This window comes from Colobus angolensis, unplaced genomic scaffold (genome assembly GCF_000951035.1).
Source record: "Colobus angolensis palliatus isolate OR3802 unplaced genomic scaffold, Cang.pa_1.0 Scaffold170, whole genome shotgun sequence".
NCBI lineage: Eukaryota > Metazoa > Chordata > Mammalia > Primates > Cercopithecidae > Colobus > Colobus angolensis.
Genome location: NW_012114822.1, coordinates 1087321 through 1101600, shown reverse-complemented (window position 1 = coordinate 1101600; position 14280 = coordinate 1087321). Strand labels below are relative to the sequence as shown.

Below are 14280 nucleotides of genomic sequence, written 5' to 3'. Positions count from 1 at the left end.
TTCTCTTTCAGTTGTTAAAGGTAAAAACAAACAGCTCATTTCCACTGTATACTTTCATAATATGTGAAAAATATTGCACAAATTATATTTCATTCTAAAGAATAAGAATTTCAAGAATACATTAAACTTCAAAGAATCTTTGCTTGTGCTTAAAAATAATAATGCTGTCAAATTGCTTCATACACTTTATAAATAGAGTATAGGCAAGAAACATTACTAGTGGTATCATAAATAAGTATTATAACTTTATTAAAATGAAAAGACAATATTCAAAATAATGCAACAAAATGAATAAAATCCTTTGTCCAATACTGTACACATAATGCAGAAATCAGTGCATTTTTCTTAAGCATGTTTTAACCTTCATTTAGTTCATACTAAAATATAATAAGCTTTAAATAGCTCAAATAATATTCAGCAGTTTGAACTGTAAACAGCTTGTTTAACTGTTAAGAGAACATTGCAGTAATGTACCTCTGTTAGTGAGCACCTTCTCCTCTGTGCTTATCTCTTCAAGATAAATACATGGAAGGATGTGAAAATCGGAACACAAACTATGTGTCTCACTGCATCTAAGTGAAAGCAGCCAGCTGTGAGAGTTTTCAAAGCAGAAAGATGCTGATGTGACCTCTAGAATTCACACATACTGCGCTATGGGTCAGAAGTGTTTTACTTAAAAAGCAAACAATCCCCAGGAAATACTGAATAGGAACCAGCAACACAAGACCAGCTTGTGTTGTATTTGTTTATTAATACAGTCTAAAAAAACAAAAGCAAAACCACAACACACATCCCCAAACACTAACTCTCAATCACATAGCTAATCGCTTCATTATTTTGTAAAACTGACATCCTAACACTGGCACCTAGTATACTATCCCATTTGAGTCTAACGTACCCCACTGCCTCTAATACGGCCCGCACTGCGATGAGCTACTTCAGTGGGTGGGACCAAGCAGGAGCTGTAAGGGAGAATTAGTCACTAGTTCTATTATCGTTTTATTTTTCAAGATGTGTTACATGTACAGGTGACAATATGGTTGCCAAGTAAGCTGCTCTCCCTCCCTCAACAAGACACAACATGAAACCTGGAAGTATGAGGCCTTGGGATGATTTTTAACCTAAGTAGGTATACCCATGGTAAAGAATGGATACTCTGCCCTCCATGGAAAAGACTGCCTGCAAAAATAAATGAAACAAAATAGAAAAGGCCTAAAAGCCAGAAATCTTCAAACTCACTAAACAAAAATATTTTTTAATGATTCTGATCTAAACAATACTGTATCTTCTTCCATTTGCTCAATTTTCAGTCTATCAGGACTCATTTCTCCAGCTTGAGTTTATTATTCTGAATATATATTACTCTAAGATAGTAACTAATTGGTTAACCTGCAGCTATGGTCTATGGTTATACCACAAGTTTATATATAGGTATGTAATGTATGCATATATAAAAAGCTTCCCCATCCTCCCCTCCCCACCATCACATCTTTAAATTATAGACTTGAAAGACTTTTTTCCAACACTAACAAAATCAGGGGTTCTCAGCATAACAGCATCTCACAACTGCTCTAAACCTTCCACGTGAAGACAGAGAGTTCAACTATTTTATTTTGCAATCTAAGGGATTTTTCTGTGCACTTCAATCAAACTGGAAAATTGAGAACCATTTGCTCCTACATAACCTCTGCTGAACCACGACCCCGAGGTCTAAGGAGAAACCACATAGGATAAATGTTTACGCTTCACGTGGCCACCCAGATCCACTTTTGTTTTTGAGTCTGGCTTTTCTGCGGCTGAAGATACGCCGCAGTCAGCAGGTAATGGCTGGATTTGGGCGCTTGCAGTTGTTTCTTCTGCTTCCCTAAAAAATTTTTCATATTTGTCCAGGTAAGGTGGTCGTTCAGGTAGTAGGTAATAATGGGTTGAACTAACCTTCTTCCCATTTTCAATAATGGGCAGAATGCAAGGAACCTTATTGGCAGATCCTTCACTGTTCTGTCTTTGCAGTGCTTTGCTGCTGACATACTTGGGATCAGGGGCAAAGCTCTGTGTTGGGGGCATGACCCCATTGAGGTAAGACGGAAGGCTTTTGGGACTCGGTGTGCGTGAGTTACTCGGTGACAAAGGTTCTCTTGGCGGTACTTTGGGAGGCCTGTCTTCATCACTATAGGTGCTGGAAGTAACTTCTGCTGACCATCTTCTATAATCTGGCTTTACCGGCCTAGGAGGTATGGGAACTCGGGGGGGAATCTCGGGTTTGTCTTCATCGGAGTTAGGAGAAGCTCTGTGCATACAACAGTTGGATATCCTTATGGCTGGCTTGTTAAAGGAGCCAGCTGGTCCCGAATGAGATCTTCTTAATCTTCGGTGGGTCTGAGGTGGAGGAGGATTTGGATCTGGGACACCTCCATTTTGGTCAGACACATAGCTGAGATCTGCTGCAGAAACAGCTGGGGTATCAAAATATGCATAGTTGATTTGTCCACACCCACGGAAGCTTCGCCTGCCAGGAACATCATATTTGAAATCAGAAAGTGTAGAGTCTTCTAAAAGGAAGTCTGTATCTGAGCTAGTTAGGAATTCCACCTCACAGTCTGTGTCATCCAGAGAGAGGGCTTCAGAGATTGGCAACGGTGGAAGAGGCCTAGAACCCCTTTCACAAAGAGGGGCACAGGGGAAAAGGGAAGGGGAGTTTTTTATGGGTGTCAGTGGAGGAGTGGAAGCACAAACCCCGTTCACTGTGAGTTTCTTAAGACCACATACAACTTGATCCTCTTCATGTGGTCCCAAGTTTTCACTTGGGGGAATAAGAAGAGGAGGCAAGCTGGACTTTTGAGATGGACCATTTTCTGCAAAGCAGTGGCCATTCATCGGAGCAGATTTGGAAGTGTGCCCTGGAATGAACAAGAGATATTTATAAAAGATCAACAATCCTCTCTCCACCTGTGTGAGGGAGAGAGTACCCCAGCTACCTATGCTTCCTGAGTGGCTGTTGTCACCCTGAACACCCATGCAACAACCACAGGTGTAATTAGAGAGCAGAAGATTGTTAACGCATATGGTGTGGTTCAAAGAACAAACTATCTCCTCTATCTCTCTTGGACATGTGCACAGTGCACACCCACACATCACAGGCAAGTTTTGTGACGTGTGCAAAATTCGCGGAAGAGGAACAGCATATAATTTACGTGAATACCATACTGTACCAGCCTTGCCATTTAAGACATGCGACCATACTAGGCATGCAGGGTACCACTGAGATAAGACAAAGTCCTTATTGCTAGCACATCATAATATCGTGAGTGAATGGACTTGCTTGCAATGTGTTCAGTTCACACACAGCTCTTGACAAAGATACAAGGAACAAAATATTCACATTAAAAATACTATTTTCTAAGTTTTGAGGAACATTTATACTATTTTCATCTACTGTCAAACATGCATTCGATATTGTAAGAAAGGTGGGAGATCTTGCCTAAGGTTTCATGAGGTAAAGTATGCATCAGAGCTGGAATGAGAACTAATTCTTGATTTTAGATCACACGTCCACGAACAGTCCTACTTAGGACTCAGTCACTCAGAATGAAGGCAGTGGAGTACAATAGCTTGAGAAAAACACAGTTATCTTCTGAATCTGTTGCCACTAGGGGTCAGGCTATTGTTGGAAATAGTTCAGGTTTCCTCATTTAAAAAATAATGCTGGCGGACAAGCTAACCCGAATCCAGACTGATCTTCTCAAATGCTTACTGTGATCAGATTTTCAGAATACATACCAAGTGGTATTAGGCGCTCCTGAGCAGAAGAGTTCAGACTGTAGGCCATGGTTATCGGGTCAATATTTAAAAAGTTGCTGAAAGGAGAGGAAGATACCTTGGTCATAAACAAAGAGCGATCAAAGCCTCTCTCATTTAAGCGTCACTTATTTATCCAGATTACAGCAGCATTATATCCTCTACTTACTTTTTAAACTCACTGCGACTGCTCCAGCAGGTCTTCCTCATATTCCCCATGGCTCGGCCATTATGTAGAAATCCAGTTTTTAATGGGACTCTGATCTCCTGAGCAGCAACTCCTGCTATTGACATTGTGCCTTATTCTGGGACATCTCCAAACCTGTGAGGCCCAGGCATTTTAAAATCAACCAGTAGCTTTCATTCCCTAGGGGGCAGAAGAGATGAGAGAATAAAGAAAACAATTCAGAAATACCTCCATTAGGATAAATTACAGCAAAGCGTATTATGACAGAATTTGGGGGGGGATGCTGAATAGAAAAAATTAGTTGTGGACTTTCACTTAATTCTTACTGAACTAATTCTTATGTCTCATGAGGATACTTACATGTAAATGCTAAAAATGATTTTTTGTGTAAATGCTAATCCAAAAGACATGAAATGTTTTAGTGAAATGAGAAATAATCTATTGCCAGCAAAAGCAGACCTCCTACTGCATAGCCTGATAGTTGCACAACAAATCACACTCACTTGGCAATGCACACAGACCCTCCCTTGACCTATTAAACCAGCCTTCTAAGTTACGGCTGCACTGGGCATGAAGCACCATGGGATCCCGCTTATTTTTCCCAAGCTAAAAAAGTAATTGTATTTTATGCCACAGAACGAATATTCACTAAAACCCAATGCTGAAACTAAGCAAGAGTTTCTACAGTATTGGCACCTGACTACCCCAGGGTCTAGCATTTATTTGGATTTTGTATTTCAGGCTTGGCCATGGGAAGACAAATTCTCCAGTTACTACTTATTCAAGGAACAAACAGTAATATATGAAGATACTAATTTCCATTATCCTGTAAAAATCAAGTTCTGCAAGATTACGAGCTTCAGTAAAAGCCTGGGACAGCTTCCTCCCTCCCTTTTAAAGACAAACTTAAAGGTACATTCTTTACATTCTCCTTTGTGAAATACCCAGTAACTCATATCTTGCTCAGCTGCAAGGCATGGATAACAAAGGCTAAGTACATTTTTCTTAAATTAGTAGTTCCTCAGCTTTAACCCCCAATCCCCCTTGTCAGATGTTACAGGTCTGGAGTCCCTACGGCCCCCTTTTCATTTTCCTTTTTATTATTCATTATGTAAGTGTTAGTCAGCATCAATCTCTGCTGTCTTCAGATAGCCAAGTTTACTTATGGTAAGTTTAGGTTTTTTTCCTTAGGCACTAGGATATTATTTGTCAATTATCTGTATAACACTGACCCCTTTTGGGGCATGTACATATACACTCTTTAACACGATCTCATTCTCTCACTAAATATTAGTAAGGGATTAGTGCAAACAGCATCTGCACAGCTGAGTGCTGGGCACTGTGCAAAGGACTGAAGATGACCGTGACACATTTGCTGTGGGGGAGAGGTACATAGGTGTTTTTTTTTTTTTGCTCAGCAACTTCAAATCTATTATTTACAAATCTGTCACCTCCTACTAGACTGTAAGCTCAGGACAGAGGCTGTGTCTCAATCACCTTTTAACAATCAGTACCTGGAACATTAGTAGGTGCTCAGTAAGTGAATGTTTGTTGAATGAATGATTGTATAATACCATCTAATGATCATAATCAGTATCAACTCAATATACACATTGTGTAAGGCACAGGGGTTTTTTAAAGCTAAAAACCTTTAAAAAGTACTCTGCAAGTGTCTATTATTATTTTCCCATTAGAAAGGAACACAGTGAGAGTAATGCTCTACAGGTTGAAGATCTCAGTAATAAAGTAGAGAAGGAGATCCAATGACTGGCTCTCTGTGTTTTACCCTTCCAGTCAGCTGTTCTATCTGGCAGAGATTTTATGATAGGGTTAAAATATGATTTCAGATAGTCAAGCATTATTTTTCTTTAAATCAGTCTCTCAAATATATGATAAAGAAAACATTCTGTCATTTAAGAATTCTAAATTATTGAGAGGTCTTTTGAGGATCGGTTTTTCAGATTACTTAAATGAAGCAAATGTGTTATCTACCATCAAGCTATAAAAAATTTAAAAACCAATTTTAAAATATTCCAACCTCTCCCTCTGTGTACTTAGCCCAGTGGTTTATCAAGCTTTTTCTAAGCATTCTACAAGCACTGGCAAGACTATGAGGAAAGTATCTGTGGTAATATAAAAACGAAAGGCAAGATAGGAAGAAGAATATGGTATTTAAGTAGTTTGAAAGCACACGTTTGAAGATCGCTTATCCCGATTACAGGAAAATGCTGCAGGGGATTCTGGAGGCCCAACCCCCACCTGTCTGCAGGCCAACAAGTACTACTAGTAATTACTGTGTGTCAGCCTCCTAATGCCATCTACATCTTAGCTTTCAACAGAATGATTGTGTAACTATCGCCTCTGCAGAAATTGCCTTGGAATTCTAAACTTACATTTCAATGGTCGCTTAAAATTATTTATACGTTCTAGAAAAAGTTATTTTTTATTCATTGTTTCCATCACCTACTTGTTAGCTTTCTTAAGAAAAAAATTTTTTTAGTATAAAAAGAATTGTGTTCACTAAGCCAGCTCACTTCTGACCACAATAGTGTCTTTGTGTATTCATAGAAGGTGACCTGCCTCTAAATTTCAATGGGGAATTGTGAATGGGCCATGTTATGAAACTGTCCGAACTTCCTACTTGCTAGCATGGGAGACGAGGGGGGCAATATAACTGCCATGTTCTCTTCTTTTGGAAAATAACTTCAAACTGTAGACTCAAAAAGGGCAATGTGCTACAGGTTTGGAAGCAAGCTTTTAAAAAAAAAAGTTCCTCAGATTATAAACCGAGAGTATGAAACCACCTGAAACTCTCTCTCTCTCAAAACCTTCTAGTATTCAGTGCAAATGGAAGGGGGGGAGGGGGGAGTAAATAAATCCATTTTACCAACCTCAAGCTAAAAAGAAACAAACTCTTCCCAAGTGACGTTTAATGCTGCAATTTTTCACATTTTATCTGTCTTACAACTCATTAGAGGAAAACAATTGCAAAAATGTACCTATGTGGGAAAATCAATATCTAAAAAGTACAAGATGGGATTATGTCATGGAATCCAAAAATAGGAAAGCGAATGTGAATCCAGGCAGCATGGTTTAGACGAGGACCCGAATAACCTTAGGCATAACTTCTCCAAACTTCATCAGCTATTTTTAGCTTTTTTAGTGGGTCTAAAATGCAGTTAAATACCAAATTTCAGACATGAACCACCTTTTCCTGTTAACATAACTTGATTCTTTTTAAAATTCCACAAAAAAAGAAGCCCTAAAATCATTTGCTTCTTGAGGTTATCCTTTTATTAATCCACTTGTATAGCTTCAACTCATAGACAGCTCCTGAATCAATGACTCCAGCCTGGCTCAGGCTTCAGCTTTGCATTTCCTATTGTCTGGTGATTATCTTTCCACTTGAATGGCCCTCTGGCATCTCAGACTCTACAAACCAAACTCCTCCTTTCACTTCATACTCCATTCCCCACTCAAACCAGTTCAGGGTCTAAGGATCACACTTCTCAAGGCACCATTTTTAACCTGAGGCCATGTACATTCAGTTGCCAAGTTCCACAGACTACTTTTACACAACTTCTCAAATCTTACCCTTCCATTCACAGGCATCATTCTTCCTGGGGTCTGGAAATATGCAACCTATTCTATACACCAGTACCAGGTCAATATTCCTTAACAACAGCTCAAACTAAGATTTGCTGCTGCTCAAAAAACCTTCAAAGGCTCCTAAATAAAACCTCCTCAGCCTGGCATTTAAGGCCTCTACAATATAAACCTAATTTATATTTTCAAGCTCATTTCTATTTTCCCCAAATCTGTCAGAATTCAATTTATCCTTTAAGGTCAACTCTACCCTACCTTCTCCATGAAGCCTCTCCCTTCATGAAACACCAGAGCAGGGGTGCTCTGTTCTTGGGTTATTCTGTGCTGGGCCCCAATTCCCATTCCACTCTTCAAATCATCCAGGACAGAACTGATGTCCGATTTATGATTTCCCCCGGTAAATCTTGGCATCATTCATGCCTATTATTTATTAAATGGATACTGAGAAAATACCCATCTCATTTTTAGAAAGTAATGACATGAAAGATTCACATACACTGTGTGTCAGTGAAGAGCTCAGGAGAGAAGCAGACTTATAAAGGATAAACTTAATGCGTGCTGGAGTGAGGCGACTGCCCAGTAATAATGTAACAAGCTTAGGATATGTAACAGAAAGGAATTTTTATGAAATTCATTTCCAGAATTCAAAGTAGACAGTTTGTAGACTGAGTAAAAATTATAAGCTTCAGTGGTTAACAATGTAGCTTTCTAAACTGGTTTCTGTTACAGTATATTTACTTGAAGCAACTGGAGGGGTACTTTCTGAAAACAGTGTTTTGCCTTCTCTTAAAACACTGTTCCTTCTAGACTGTGTTTTTACTGCTAAATTTAAGGTCACTTTCATTTTGCTAAAAAAGTTACACCAAAAGCACACTGCACCTTCTTCATTAAGGTGAAATCACATGCCTTTAGCTTGAGGATAGTCTCTTTGAAACTGCTTAAAGAAAAATAAAAAAGAAAGAAAAAGAAAGAAGTGCAGGCTACCTTAAGGCAGTAACCTAGATCTGCTTACCTGGCCACCAGATCTCATTAATAAATCTCAGAAGCCATCCACGGGAGGAGGAGGGGCACATTTTTGTCATACAACTCATCCAGTTCTGCCCAGTGCTTCCTTATTTAAGAGTGTGATGTAATTTCCTCCTTTCAATCTGGTTCTAGAACCTGATTTCTGTTTATTCAGGGTGATAAATGGTCTTTTCAGTTCCATTTAAGAATCACCTACATTAAGTACTTCCATAACCAGGGAAGATAATAAGGTAACTACATTTAGAGGCAAAATTTATTAAAAGGAACTGATTTAGGAATATGACAAACTCCATGATTTTAGATCCTCCCCAAATATACCAATCTCTGCATGTTTATTTTAAAAAATGTCTAAAATAATCACCTGTGAGGAAATTAAAAAATAAAAAACCCACCATTTTTTTTTTTTTTTTTTTTTTTTTTAGACAGAGTCTCGCTCTTGTCACCTAGGCTGGAGTATAGTGGTGCACGCCACAATCTCTGCCTCCCGGGTTCAAGTGATTCTCCTGCTTCAGCCTCCCAAGTAGCTGGGATTACAGGCATGCGCCAACACACCAGGCTAATTTTTGTATTTTTAGTAGAGACGGGGTTTCTCCATGTTGGTCAGGCTGGTCTCAAACTCCTGATCTCAGGTGATCTGCCTGCCTTGGCCTCCCAAAGTGCTGGGATTACAGGCGTGAGATACCGCGCCTGCCCCAGATTTCATTTTAATAGCCTATGATTTAGGGGTAGGAAAAGAAAGAGGGAGGCAAGTTAAGAAAACTTCCTTAGTTGTACTCTCTACCATGGTAGGCATAAATAGCCTTTAAATTAAAAACATAGATGACTTTCAAAACAAGGTCATATTTTAATGTAATCAAAATACTCCTGCATGAATTCAAGAAAAGCTCGGTGGCTTCAGTAAATATTAAAATGTAGTTCAGTGTGGCAAAGATGAACATTTGTGTCTGTGTTTGCAGCTCCATTCCTTAGAGGCTCTTAAACATGTCCAGAACATAATGGACCATTTGTAGGTGGTGAAATAGAGGCAACAGAGAAAATAATTTATCTTCAAACTGTCAAATAAAAAATAAATGACATAATTTATTCAGTAATTCAGAATGCTTTCTAACTATTTTAAAAAAAGGTAAATTAACAAAAAGCCCATTCCCTCAACTACCATAATCCAGTCTTTCGACCCACTTAAGCGTCCTACACAATTTTAGTGTGACAGCAGAAAAGTAGAAGAGCAGGAATATATTCTTTTATCCTTTGTATCTTTCCTACAGAGTAGCACAATCAGTAACTATATATACACACAGAGGGGAGAAAAATTATTTCTTTTTGACATATATACAATAGATTATTTTTTATTATAAAAGCAAATTCTAATCTAAAGACAACGAGCACAATGGTCTAATGATGGGACGCAAGTCTTTAAAACTTCAAATTTATTTAACAAGCATTTAAGTTATCCAATGGTAACTCTAGATTGTTACAATTAATATAAAACCATTAATAACAACATTCACTGGACATACAACTGCCAGGCAAGCATGGTTCTAAGTGCTTTGTGTGTATTAACTTATTTAATCCTCTACAATGCTGTAAGGTGGGCTACTATTCTTACTCTCACTTACTTGAGGCACAGAGTTAAAGAACTTGCTCAAGGTCAAACCTGGTGAGCAATGGGGCCAGGACTTCAACCAGACAGTCCGGCTTCAGTGTCCAGGCCCTTCACCAACACACCACACTGCCTCTTCCAGTCCCTACAGCTTTTTAAACTGGCGAAATAGGATCCAACTGAGTATAATGCTCAACTTTTAAGGGTAGCACAGATCCCTTTTTTTGGATTTACTGGTAATAAATAGTTTTTCTTGGGTAACCTGTAGCCTATGAAAGTTCCTGTTTTACTTCAACTCCCTCAAATTCTCCTATTAAAAGTTATTAATTGTAGATCTGGCCTATGTATCCTCTAAAATGGGTGGGTTAAAGCATCAGTTTGACATTCTATTACCACTTCAAACAATTATTTTGAAGCCCTCAATCTTTAATGATACACTGATGCCCCAATGCCCCACCATAATAGAACTCTTTACAACACGGTTATTTCATATAACACAAGTCTGTTTTTACTTGTAATAAGGGGTTACTACATATACCCAACGGGCCTCCTTTTAATACACTTTCACAGCATGGATCCCAATGATGGCATTATAATCACACTGTATTGTAAAATCCGGAATTTAATAATAGAATACCTTACATTTGTAAAGCACTCTACAAGTTACAAAGCACCTTCTTACACATTATCTCACTTGATCCCCACAACATCCCTGTAAGAAGAGGCAGGGATTATAATCTCCATTTTGCAGATGAGGAAACAAAGTGAGGTTAAATATCTTGCTATAAGCAAAAAGGCTATCATGGCTCTTCTGTCCTGTATTCCAGCATTTTCCCCACATGTTCACTACCTCTCTGCTCTATAGTATCTTCATTTTAGGCAACAATCTCATTTCTCCTTGTAACATTCCTGTTTATAAATGGAGAAACTGAAGCAAAAGGCTGTTAACTTAAATGCTCAAGACTTAAGTGCTGGTCAATAGCAGAGGCAGGAACAGAAACTCAACTCATAGTGCTCATTCAGCTCAAAAATTCTTAGAGGGCAAGGATTAATTCTTTTCACAAATATTTATCAAGTGCTTATTCTGGATTAGATACCGTGTGAGGTGAAAAAGAGAGATGGTTGCTGCCTGAAGAAGCCTTCCATCTAATGAGGGAGGAAGAGAACAGACAAGCAAGCAAACAATTTTAGATGGAGGTACCTTCCAAGGAAACAAGCAGGGTACAGCAATAGGATAAGGAGGCAGAGGAGCATATATTTACACAGGTGGTTTGGGAAGGCCTCTCTGAGTAGGTGACTTTTACAATGGAAATCTAAAGGCTGAAAAAGAGGCAGCCCTGATAAGAGTCAGAAGACAATTCTACTGAGCAAATAGTTGTTTAAAAAACAATCTGTAATTAGTCCATTTCACATCTGGGGTACTGAATAAGAGTTTTCAGACAATGTCCTACAATCCTTACCTTCCTATTGTTTCCAAGTTGAAAAGGGCTCCATTTCTGTAGCCACGCACCCACATTTTTTTGTTTGTGTCTTTTAAAGACAGGGTCTCACTCTGTCACCAGGCTGTAGTGCAGTCATGTGACCTTGGCTTACTGCAACCTCTGCCTCCCAGGCTCAGGCAATCCTCCCACTTCAGCCTCCTGAGTAGCTGGGACTACAGACATGAGCCACCATACCCAGCTAATTTTTGTGGTTTTTTTTTTTGGTAGTGACAGGGTTTCACCATGTTGCCCAGGTTGGTCTCATACTCCTGGGCTCAAGCCATCTGCCCGCCTTGGCCTCCCAAAGTGCTGAGATGACAGGCGTGAGCCACTGAGCCCAGACAAAAGCCCCACATTTTAAAAACACACTCACTGAGACCTGGAAGAGTGGTTTTTTTGTAACACTGCCCAATTTTATGGTGTGAGGAATTGGACTACAGTATCAACAAAGACTTCAGTTCTCACAATCCTCCCTGCCACCTTCTGAAATCTGAATCCCTAACTTTTCCCTACCTTAAAACTAATTGTTAAGCTAGTAACTTACATTTAGGACCCTCAAACTCATTCGCCTCATCTACCTTTACAAAGCACGAGTTTATGCTGTGTGAACAATGCCAGAATACCACAACTGGACTGCGCTTACGAAGGGAGTTCTTCATTAGCTTTTATAAACCCAGACACCGGCCAAGGATGCTAAATGCATCCAAATGTATCCAGATGATGAGGTACCAATTCAAATTTATTGAGATTAAGAGCAGAGTTGTTTCTCTGGTAGAGGGAGCCTATGCCATTCAAATTCCTGGAATTACCATTGGCACCTCCTTTCCCCTCCTCTGCTCCTTTCTAAAGCAATCTGATGGTATGCAGACAATCAGGTCAGTTTCAAGCATGTTAGATTGTGCCTGTAATTTAGGCAAATTGCTTTGAAAAGCTACCATTAGTTTCAGCAGAAAGGAAGTATTATCTAGCTCAACTTTTGAGAAGCAGCAGTCAAGAGGTACTTTCATACAAAAACTCAAGCATAATTGAATCTTACAAAGAGTGACCAGGATTTATTGTGAACTGCAAATAGGAAAACCGATGATTGAAACAACAGTTTTACCTGTGAAAAGTATGAATAATTCAGACATTTCATAACAGTCAAAAAAAATTAAACAGATTTGCTTTCCAACCCTTATCAATGACTGGTCCAATCCTGCTGAGCCTTAAAAGGTAAAACATGTTTTCATGCAATGATTTATCAACATCAACTATGTGCAGGGCTGCATAAGATAGAAGCTATACAAGGCAGAGTGCCTACCCTTAAGGAGTTTACAATCTAATATCTGTCAGGTTATAAATCGTTAGTCCAAGACCTCTGTCACTTATTATCGAGTGTCACCTGGAACACACAGGTGAAAATAAACCTCTGCTTGAAGTGAAGGGAATGACAAATAGTTTCTGAAGTCCATGCTAAATCCTCTGATATTTTTCTTCAAACTTGCTAATAATCTGGAAAAGAACTTGCTTGATAACATTTTGGTAACCAATTACAGCCAGCATGTTAGCAAGAAACCAGCTTCTTTTATTTTGGTCTTTGCAAAATTTGGTCATTTGCTGATACCTAGCCTGTCTTTGGTTTCTGTTCAACTAAAATTTCACTTAAAACTGTATATTGTAATTACAGAAACGTAAGAAAAGAAATGCGGTTAAAAAAATAGGTACGGTGAACTTGGGATGTTCAGTCTCAACAAATGCGTACCCACTGCATTCTTACACATTTATAAAACGTTGAACATTTGTTCTGGACGGGGGAAAAAACGGCATTTTAACCTCACCTCTCTTCACCCCTGACAGTTGCCTAGAAACCAGTCTTGCCCTACCTGTGTTGCAGGTGTACCTCAAGTCACCAACACATCTCTTTTAAAGCTACAGCCTCCATTCTGACTTAAGTTTATGACTAACAATCTATTCATATTTTTATCAGGTAAGAGACTGGTTTCTTTCAAGCAATGATGAAATCCTAATAAAGACGTAGCAAGCACCAATACAGCACCATTCACGGTTAAGGAGTCATCTAATTTGTACCGGGCTATGGTATACATATAAATACACAAATTCCCAATAAGCATTCGCATTTTGAACACATTAATTCTGCAGTCCCATTCCATTCAAAGCGGCACTTAAGACATTCAGACCAAAGAATCACGTTTCTAGGAGAGAAGGAAGAGTTCAGAACAGCTCAGACGAATTTTTAAATACTGATTTCAGCATTACCATCGTCGCTGGGAGATTAGGCAGAGGGACCGGGGCTGACCGCCAAAGAGAACCGGTACCAACCACCGCAAGCAATCACCGAGCCTCCCACCCCAGCTTTCAAGACAGGATTTACGGGCACACGGTGTCAACAAGACAACGCAACCCCAATTTTTACAACGAAAAAAAAAAAAAAATCAAACAAGCCCCTAGCCCCGAAGACGCTCATCCCCGCCGGGCCACCCCGCAAGCGCAGGCTGCGGGACTAGGACTCTCATGCTCGCCGCTCCCAAAGCCCCGTCCGCTCCTGCGGTCCCGGTGCTGCGGGGACGTGTCCCGGGCGCTCGGGT

At 39.4% G+C, this 14280-nt stretch overlaps 1 protein-coding gene across 2 annotated transcripts; it reads right to left on the bottom strand.

Moving 5' to 3' along the window:
* Positions 1 to 223: 223 nt before the first annotated feature.
* ERRFI1 (ERBB receptor feedback inhibitor 1) lies at positions 224 to 10926 on the bottom strand. 2 transcript variants are annotated; one of them, XM_011938237.1, is made up of 4 exons: positions 10852 to 10926; positions 3965 to 4162; positions 3778 to 3854; positions 224 to 2897 (listed from the first exon to the last, which is right to left on the bottom strand). In XM_011938237.1, exons 2-4 carry the CDS (start codon positions 4087 to 4089, stop codon positions 1711 to 1713), a joined length of 1389 nt encoding a protein of 462 aa, XP_011793627.1. In that variant the 5' UTR covers positions 4090 to 4162; positions 10852 to 10926; the 3' UTR covers positions 224 to 1710. The 2 variants fall into 2 exon arrangements, with proteins under 2 accessions (XP_011793627.1, XP_011793628.1); XM_011938238.1 differs by lacking the exons at positions 3778 to 3854; positions 10852 to 10926.
* Between the last annotated feature and the right edge of the window lie 3354 nt (positions 10927 to 14280).

What these genes read in the sequence shown, in the direction of transcription:
- ERRFI1 (XM_011938237.1), bottom strand. Translation starts at nt 4,089, where the DNA reads ATGTCAATAGCAGGAGTTGCTGCTCAGGAGATCAGAGTCCCATTAAAA. An exon ending in AGTCGCAGTGAGTTTAAAAA is followed by an intron (nt 3,855 to 3,964) that starts GTAAGTAGAGGA and finishes CTCTCCTTTCAG; the next exon opens with CAACTTTTTAAATATTGACC. An exon ending in GGAGCGCCTAATACCACTTG is followed by an intron (nt 2,898 to 3,777) that starts GTATGTATTCTG and finishes TGTTCATTCCAG; the next exon opens with GGCACACTTCCAAATCTGCT.